The sequence below is a fragment of the Bidens hawaiensis genome, unplaced genomic scaffold, assembly GCF_021521415.1.
Source record: "Bidens hawaiensis isolate Kalapana, Puna unplaced genomic scaffold, B.hawaiensis_p1.1 tig00013567_1, whole genome shotgun sequence".
NCBI lineage: Eukaryota > Viridiplantae > Streptophyta > Magnoliopsida > Asterales > Asteraceae > Bidens > Bidens hawaiensis.
Window position 1 is genome coordinate 216145 of NW_027492151.1, and position 10352 is coordinate 226496.

At 34.0% G+C, this 10352-nt stretch overlaps 1 protein-coding gene across 1 annotated transcript; it reads left to right on the plus strand.

Annotated features, from left to right (window-relative positions):
* Window positions 1–1110: 1110 nt before the first annotated feature.
* Window positions 1111–6994, plus strand: LOC143544438 (putative protein S-acyltransferase 7). Its single transcript, XM_077036549.1, has 6 exons — window positions 1111–1163; window positions 2485–2635; window positions 4439–4621; window positions 4702–5028; window positions 5877–6110; window positions 6608–6994. Exons 1-6 carry the CDS (start codon window positions 1111–1113, stop codon window positions 6992–6994), a joined length of 1335 nt encoding a protein of 444 aa, XP_076892664.1.
* Window positions 6995–10352: the final 3358 nt, after the last annotated feature.

A 10352-nucleotide genomic window follows, 5' to 3' on the forward strand; every position in this document is an offset into this window, starting at 1 on the left:
AAACATGTTTATATGGTATTAATCAAGGTTAAACAAGTGTAAAAGTAGCTTATTTAAGTTGTTTACCTTAGGGTTTGAAGGGTTTCCTGATGAAGAAAGATTTTTCCAGAATTTGCTTGTGGATGAATGTGTAAAAATATCTTAGAACTAGTTTATATGTGAAAGAAATCAAAAGGGGGGGTTCCATCATTGCGGCCGGAAGGTTGCTTGGGCCCCCTTGGGTCCATTTTGGCCCAAATAACTGATTCTAAATGCCCAAAAACGAAAAGCCCAGTCCAAATTTAGTTCGAGTTCGGTTTTTGGCTCAAAAAACTTATAGGGTGTGTTAAACAATGCGAAAACGACTGTTTTTCGGCTAGTTTTGAGTAAAATTATAAAAACATACTATATGTTTGTAAAAATCAAAAATATTTTCACGGATCGCTTAAAACATTTCAAATAAGTGTTTGGTAAGTCTTTTTCGGCTTAACGGATGATACAATGCTTGGTTTGTAACTATCTTTCGCGTTTAAATATATAGCGGGTAGTTAAACGAGCATGTTTTCGTTTAACTTGTTTGCTATCGAACTAAGGCCATATTACTAATATTTTAGCTTATATTAGACGTATATCACTTATAGATGGCCTCCCGGGATATCTGGGTCATAACCCGACCCGTTCGGTTAATCGTTCGTTTGTTACACAAAAAACGTTTATTTGCTTAATCGGTAAATTCGTACTGAGGTGTACCTTGTTTTGGCTCAAATGTCACATTTACATTTGTTCATATATGTTCATTTATGTTTGCTTATCTTTGTTCAATTATGTTCGTTTTGATTTAAATAAACGAACATAAATGCTCATTGTTTTAAATAAACAAACATAAACATAAATATTTGTTCGATTAAATGTTCCTTTTCGTTTAAAGTTAAATGAACGAACATAAACATGCCCTTGTTCGTGTTCATTCGATTCGTTTATAGGCTTTTATTATTCACATTAATGAATACATCGACCTCAAGCTCTAAGTTTTGTTGATTTTATTTGTGTTCGTGAACACATCCGTTTCCTTAATGAACATACACTAACATAAAATCCGTTCGTGAACCCATTATTTTTTAATAAGCCAACATGAATAAGGACTTGTTCGTGTTTGCTCGATTCATTTACAGGCCTATTCACAGGTATGGGCGGGTCCGGGTTCGGTCCAGTTTTGACCCATTGCACACCCTTACATGCATATAATATTCATGAGTATTTTTATATTAGAGATTTTTACATATTTTTTCTTATTTAATACCCTTAATTAAATATTTCTCCACACCTAAACAAGCAATTACATATTTCCCCTTTTATATCAAATTACCAAATTACCCGTATCTCTTACCATTAATAAATTAATTAAAAAACAAGTTATATTAGTAATTATAGAGTTAAACCCACACCATCAAATCATCTTCTTCAACCTACTTTCGACAAGCTTCTGACCATCTTATCACCGCCATAAATGAATACCACCACTTTTTCCCTCCGAATCCGCCGTCTCATGTAAACTTTTTTTTATTATACTTGAGTTATTTTTGTTGGTACAAAAAATTTAAATCCAAAACTTTTTTATATTGACTAGTGATTAAAAAGTTCGATGCCAATTGGTTTATTAGTGTTCGATATGTTCGTCTTTACATCGACTCGGTCTGAATTAAACTTGAGGAGATACGTAATTAATGTTTTAAGGAATGGGATATATATAAATACTTATTTAGTTATGTCATTAAGGGTAAAATAGTCATTTAATTAATTAATTTTAATGAAATGAGGAGATATGCATGTAATTGATTTTTAAGTGATTGGTAAATATATAATAAGGTAAGTTAACAAGGGGATATATATAAATGCGGCTTTAAAAAATATTATACAGCATTAATTTTTTTAAGAAGCCCCTAGTTTAAACAGTCAAACAAAAACCATTTTGGTCAATCTAACGGTTTCTTAAAATTATAGTTATGGGTTCAATCTTGAAATTTATTAAAACCACTTAGACCGGATCTAATAATTACGGTTTAGACAAACAAATTAAAGAGATTGTTTCTGTTTCTTGAACCTAAACAAATTCTTGATAATTAAACATTGAAACAATGCAATACAAGGGGAGGAAGGAAGGAAGATAAACTGATATATAGAGAGAGCAGTATCGTATATACATTGCAGGGTGTATATACGATATATATAATCAATCCCTTTTTATTTAATCTGCCTGATCTTTAACAATAATATTAATAATAATATTAATATAATCTTGGGTTGTTGCTTTGTTTCCTTGGCCCCATTTCCCTTTCTTCATTAAGAAAAGGTTTGTGTATATATATATATATATATATATATATATATATATATATATATATATATATGTATATATGTTTGTGATCATGATCAATGCATGCATTGCATGCATGATCGAGAATGTTACGTACTTACGTTTGTTTATGTTTATGTTTTGGTTTTTAGGATATTTGGGGCAGGAAGGAAGCATTGCAACGCCATTATGATCAAACAAAGAAGCAGTCTTCTTCCTCCTCCTCGCGGATTATCAGAAAGGCAAATCACCTATCACGACGTCCCTTCACTCCGTCTCTACCAAGTCTGGAAAGGAAACAATGTATCTATCGTTCCTTTTTCTTTATTTTTATCGCAACCTGGATATATAATTTTGTGACAAATCATCCAAATGATGCATGTTTGTTAGGTTAGATTCATGATTTAACAATAATCATGAATTTGCAATAATCAGTTATGTGTGTTTGGCAAATTATGATTTATGATTATTACTTCACTATACTCATACACTAGATTTCATTACAAGGCGGTCATTTAGATGGGGCGGGGATGGACGATCGCTTAGCGCCCATTCCGGTTGGGGGTCTAAATTTTTTTTAGAGTGAACTGTGGTTTTTGTCCCTATGGTTTGTCCAAATCTGCGGTTTTAGTCCAATAGTTTTAAATTTGTGATTTTCGTCCTTGTGGTTTTATTTCACTTGCAATTAAACCCGAATTCATTAACCCTGTTAAGTCTGGTTGTTAAACCCATCAGCGTGCCCCTCACGTGAGGGGCAGTTTTGTCATTTTTCTCACCAAATAAACTCCGGTCCTAATTCGCACGCCCCCTCACGTGAGGGGCTGGGGTGTGTTTGGGGGAAAAGGGCAACACTGCCTCTCACGTGAAGGGCACGCTGATGGGTTTAACGACCAGACTTAACAGGATTAGTGAATTCGGGTTTAATTGCAAGTGAAATGAAACCACAGGGACGGAAATCGCAAATTTGAAACTACTGGACTAAAACCGCAGATTTGAACAAACCACAGGGACGAAAATCACAGTTTACTCTTTCCTTTGAAGTAATAACCTTTTTACAATAAACAATTAAACCCACAAAACCTTTTTAAACCCACAAAATTTTTTTAACCCAATTATCATTGATCTATTAAAAAGTTGTATATATAAAGGCCCCCATTTTTAGTACTCGTTTGGGGCACTTGATATCTTAGAGACGACTTTGATCGATTATATGTGACTTAAGACCCAATATTATCTCACTCATAGAAAAGCTGTTGGTGGGGTGGTCAGGAGGTTACATTTTTCCGAGTTTAAAAGACAGGATGCTTCCGTAGAGACCCTTGCTCCAATTTTATTTTATATTTTTTTACTGTAAAGTATAGTATATATAACCCTTAGAAAGGATAGCAAAATAGAAAATAACAGATACCACTACAAATAGCTAAGAGAATTAGAGCTTACAATCATACAAGATTACAAGAGTACTAATAATGCAGGATGTAAAGTGCTAACATACAATGATAAGTGAAGTATAGTATCTACAAATACAAGAGCAAAAGATATACACAAGAAGCACTAACATCTTAGCTAAGGGTGGCAATTGTGGCCCATGGGTCGAATGGGTTGTAATAAAATGTATATAATGGGTCAGAATGGGAAGCTAAAAAAAGAAAATGATTAAAATGGGTCAAAACGGGTTGAGATTTCTTGAGTTTTTTTTTAATGGAACGAGAAAAACGGAGGAAACTTTTTAGTTTTTTTACTTTTTCAGTTTTTGATTTAAATTTCGAGTTATGATTTTTTAATTATTTTTTTATATTGTAGTGAGGGGGTTTCTGAAATCTCAACCCATTTTGACCCATTTCAAAAACCCCTTATTAAAATATTCAAAAATAATAATTAAAAAAATCATAATTCGAAATATAAATCAAAAACTAAAAAGTTAAAAAAAAAATCTCAAGAAATGTCAACCCGTTTTGACCCATTTCAATCCTTTTCTTTTTTTAGCTTGACCCATTATATACAGTTTATTACAATCCATTCAACTCATGGGTCACATTTGCCACCCCTAATCTTAGCTATACGTGTTACGGGCCAGATTAATATTTATTTACTGTTTTCTTGCAGATCTTTGTGTTACGGGGCAGATTAATATTTGGACCTGATGCAGGGTCTCTTTACCTTACAATCTGCCTCATTGTGGTTCCAGTAATCTTGTTTTGCTCTTTGGTTTCTCAAAGTCTTGTGAATTACTTCCCAGATAATACAGGCCTTGTTTTAGTAGCTATTCCTGCTGTCTTCACTTTATATGTAACTTTTTTTTAACTTCTATTTTATATATTTTTGGTTTATGAAAACTTATTGATGTTTGTTAAACTTAAACACTGCAGATTGTTATCCTTATCTTTATTGTTTCTGCAACTGATCCTGGAATTATTCCCCGAAGTCCACCGTCTCCCGAGGTAGATGATGATTGGGATGCATCTAATAGCATGCGTAGCGACTGGGCTGGAGGACAAAGTGGCAGGTATCTACCAAGTGGTAGATATCTAGCACCTACTAAAAGTGTTAATGTTAACGGAACGGTGGTTAGGGTCAAGTATTGTCAAACTTGCTTGCTTTATCGCCCACCAAGATGCTCGCATTGCTCTGTATGCAACAACTGTGTTGACCGGTTTGACCATCATTGCCCGTGGGTTGGACAATGCATTGGCAAGGTATGTTATATTGTTATGTACTAGTCATGTTTTCCTGCTCACTTTTATTAATAAATTATAATTTTGATCATATTTACAAGTGATACAAATTTCGATCAAGAAAAGAGTGTTTTGAATTTTGATGTTTGTTTTGACCATCATAGCGGGTCATTTTGAGAAACGTCAGTTTGGTTCGGGTCAGGATGGGTTTTGGCAAAAATTGGTACGGCCCAAAATGGGCCGTTTAAGAAAATGTTTGAAATATTGCAGATCACTGCAAAATTAGCACCAAAATGTAAAAGATCACCGACACCTATACCTGGCGAAATGGGCAGGTTGGAACTTGGAACGGGTCAGCACATACCGTTTTAGAAAGTGGTCATTTTGGTTCAGCGTAACGGGTTTTGACTAAAATGTGTATGGGTCAGAACTGGTCGATTTAAAATTTTTTGAAGCAACCACATACAAAGACCGGAAAACGTTTGACTATCTTCCATATCACAAGTGTAGTTAACAAAGTTTTATAATTTATATCATATTAATATGTTGAGAAGTTGAGATGACCTGTACTGCCACTTCAAAATGATTTGTTTTTAGTGAATATCAATTATCAAGCCATCCAAAAACAAAGAATTTGGATGTAAAGTTGTAAGTAAAGAATCAAACCATCCAAAATGATATATTTTTAATCCATAAATTCATCCAGAAAATAGTGTTTTGATATGCATTTTGTTACATCCGAACATAAATAACCAATATTGATATAGAAACGGTTACTTTCCGTTATGCAAAGTTCCTTCTTATGCTCATATTATTACCATAACTTAAAACTGAAAAGTTACCTAACTGCACCAACTTGTTCATTTCAGAGGAATTACAGATGCTTTTTCATGTTTGTATCCTCAACCGCATTCTTGTGCCTATATGTTTTCTGCATGTGTTGGATAAACATCATCATGACCATGCAAGAAAACAGTTCAACTATCTGGGAAGCCATGATAAAATCCCCTGCATCCGGAATCCTTATTACCTACACTTTCACGGTTCAATGGTTCGTTGGCGGCCTCTCTGCATTTCATCTTTATTTGATCATCACAAATCAGGTACCCTTAACGCTTAACTTCATTCTTCACATGTTCATAATTATAGAAACACGATCAAATACATTTTATTCTTAACATGAAAATAGTAAGAACCAATTTGCTGTTATTATTAGGTTTACTTTTATAGGTGTTTGCTGTTATTTTTTGTTCGTGTTTGCTAATTTTCAATTATGAGACGTTATAAGTATTTGCTGATTTATATTTTGTTGTTATTGTTATATTTTTCCTTTTGCTGTTATAAGTTTTTGTTGGTATTTGCTGTTATTATTTTGTTCTTGATTTTGATTCTTTTGTTGTAATTTTTAGGTTTTTTTTTGTTATCATAAATCATTGTTTATGTAGATCGGTATTGTAGTTGGTATTGTTTCTTACGTTCTCATTTTTTTATAAATTAGTATTATTTCCTACGTTCTCATGTTAAGATTAAAATGTACATGAACCTTCCCCCATAATTATAATCTATTAATCCAAACACTAAAGTTATCATTTTTACGCAGACTACTTACGAAAACTTCAGAAACCGATACGAGAGAAGGAGAAATCCCTTCAAAAAAGGATGCTTTCAGAATGTAAAAGAAGCCCTCTTCTCTAAAATACCACCTTCACAGAACGACTTTCGTGCGTTTATAAAGCCTGAAATGTATGCCCATTACAATAGTTCAAAGTACTTTGGGTACGCGTTCAGCATGAATTTTTCTAAAAAAAGCTATGGCACCGAGAGCTCTGTTGATGAAAATGATCAGCTTGATCTTGAAAGATGTGAGTCGGGTGCGTTGGACCGGTCAAATAAGTGGGCTGCTGCGCATGATTTGCACAGACTGGCATCAAAGTTTATTACAGAAAGTGCAGCAAGAGATAAGGAAAAGAGGACCTCAGGATTATGAAACTGAAAGCAGTTGGTGTCAATAGAATGGGGAGTGTATAGAATAGGTGTTGGGAGGATGGATTGTGTTTGTTTTTATTCGTTATTGATTTTATTTAGTTGGATGCGGTAAAATGTGAAGATAACGTCGTTTGTGCGACTAGTTGTTGGGGTCCGACGTTTGCCAATGTAAATGATCTTTTAAAGTCGGTAATCTTTAAACACGAACATAATCGTTGCAGAAGAAAAACGAGTTGTGGTCTGAAAAGTTCGACTAACTTTAGTATATTTTACACACATTTTGGTAGGTTCACATGTGAAACTTGCATATTTTAAACACAATAAACACAAAGAGCTTTACTAAAATAGATTTTGATTAATGTTAGAATAAAAATGGCATGCTTTTACCTTCTTAGAGGTTTAATCCTTAAAACTATTTTCACAGTTATTGAGCACTTACACTTCTTAGAGCTCTACTAAGTTTACTGGACCGTGACGGCAATATCTCGTCGTCTCATACTGTTGTTGCCCAAATCCGCATGGGTATGTCACATGTGTTTGGAGTAGCGGATCGCACTAGGCATGTAAAGCAGGTTGTCTTGGATTGTTCTCATAACACCAAACACCATTAGCGGGTGTCGCTGTGACCATCCTCTGTCGTGAAAATAAATATTTTAATTAAAAAGGGGCTTAAAGGTGAGTAGGTGTTGAGGATTAAGGAATGAAGCTTTTTCTCTGGAAATGCATTGGTGCATTTAATGATCTTCATCGTGGCGTTGTGGCTTGTTATGCTTCTTTGGATCACGTCTGGATTATTATTGGTTATATGTTTTATCCTAGGTCGGTACCTTAGACGGGGATTTTCACACGCCTAAGATGTCTTATTGACGACTTTATATGTATTGCAACAGATGTGATGAACGCTTGGTTATGATTTGAAAAATTTTTATATTAGAAAAATAATCCCTGGACTAACATCTATGGGACGGTCTGGAGTGGGCCGGTTATCGTGTTCGGAACAACACGTTTTCCACCCTTACCAAATATCCAAGGGGCGGTGCTGTTGATATCTTTAGCATTGTTCTCCATTCTATTGAAACTCCAGAAGTTGAGTTGTGATTAGACCACTACTTGTTTCTTCTTTTTAGTCAAGGCCTTTTTTGAAGAGTGGGTTATCAATTCACTTTTTTTATATAATTTCACTAGCTGCTTATTATTATTATTATTATTATATAATGTAACCTTTAACAATAATTATAATTAGGTTTAGAGTTTATGTAATCATTTATCTATACTATATATAATATAGAAGTGATGGGCAAATTAAGTCGGTGGATTTAAAAGATTTGTAATTATTTAAGCATATAGTACAACTTCAAAGAGGGGCAACATGTTCATTATAACACAAATATTACTTGTCTCTTATCTTTTTATTAAGATAGTTACAATTTTAGTCCCACTACTTTAGTTAACTTTTTGTAAATTTAAAGAATAGTTACAAATTTAATCTCTATCTTTTACCTATATACTCTTTTTAATTTCACTTTTAACCCAGCTTCCCCCACGATTTTTAAACGGTCTTAACTTTTTCGTACGTTAATACTTTTTTTAAAAAAATTGCACCATAAAAACGAGCGTTTTATTCTCTTTAATTTGAGTATTTGCCATAGGTTGTCTAAATTATAAAAATAGCATTTTATGTATAGGTTTTGTGGTCGGATTTTAATGGTTTGAATTAAACTGTGAGCCAAATCATTAGTAATCTGAAACCAGACTATTGAAAATTGAAACCAACCAAACTAAAGCATTTATTCATTACCAATGATTTGGTTCCGATTTGGCTTGCACTTCAATAATAAATTGAGTTTAAAATAAGAATTATTAATCTACATATAGCAACAAACAGTTTCAGGGTTTCAAATAGAACAATAAACATGGTCGGTTACTATTCCAACATTCATTAATTCAATCAATCATTTATTCCAACAATAAACGTGGTCGGTTACATATAGCAACAAGAATTATCTATCGATTACTATTCCAACATTCATTAATTCCAGAGATTATATATAACTAATTATTCAATCAATCGTTTTTTCGTGGTCGGTTCATCAATCGACCGGATATTCATTCCATCAATCGAACTGCTATTTAGACTCTTTCGATAGAATTATATGATTTGTCATTTATTTAAGTCAAAATTTGAAAATTGTATTTTTTTAGCATATATATGTTTATAATAGCAATGGAATGAATAAATGACAAATCACATAATTTGTCACAAGAACAGGATGGTTGCAGAATGAATATCGTGTGCCGGAAGCTTACATAAATGACAAATCACATAATCATGTTCTTGTGACAAATCACATAAATGACCGGTTTTGGGTTGATTCTTGGGCCACACCACAACCGCTCAAAGTCCAGTTCCTTCTGTCGAACGTCACAAGAACAGGATGGTTGCGGAATGCTTTAACAGGCAAAACCGATCATGGGTTTGGAAGTAGAAAAAGTGAAACTTAAATGTTAATGAAACAGTGGAATTCACATATTTGAACAAATCTTTTAAGGCAAGTTGAGCTTTCGGAAATTAGTGACAAATGGGTTTGGCTTGGGGACCCTTCGGGCACGTTCACGGTGGCTTCCATGAAGACAGCCTTGTTTAAAGTCTATGGTCTTTCCGATTCCTTTGTGTTACCTTGGAACAATTGGGTGCCAAAGAAATTAAATATTTTCATGTGAAGGCAGAAATGGACAGATTAGCTACTAAAGAGACCATTTTTTTTAGAAGCATACCTGTTGATTCGATTGCCTGTGGTTTGTGTGGTGAAGGTGTTGAAACCTCCTGCCACTTTTTTACTTCGTACCCCCTAGCAATGGCAGTTTGGGATGCTATTAGCTCTTGCGTCGGACACTTCCAATCTATGCTTACTCTATTCGGGACCTTCTTAATCTTCACACCACGACCATGTTGTGTTACAAAAAAAAAGTTCTGTATAAAAATAGATCGTCCTTTAAATCTTTGTCTTGGAATGATTGGTGTAATTTTTTTTAAGTGTATTTTGTTGGTTTGGCCTCTAGCGTCTTACTAGTTGTGTCTTTTTAACGAAAGTTGCCGTTAGAAAAAAAAAGAAAAATATATATATATGTTGCTTTAAGTTTTCTAAGTCAAAACTCGAAACTCGATTAACCCGTACTCGCAACCAAATAACGCGAACCTGAATAATTCGGGGGAGATTAGGGTCAAAACTCAAATCTAACCATACATTATCATCATCATCATCAGAAACCCCCAAATCACATTCAACATCAACATCCAAACCCTAGGCTCACCATTCTCCATCTCCTGCACTGCAATCAACCAATCCAACCTACAATTG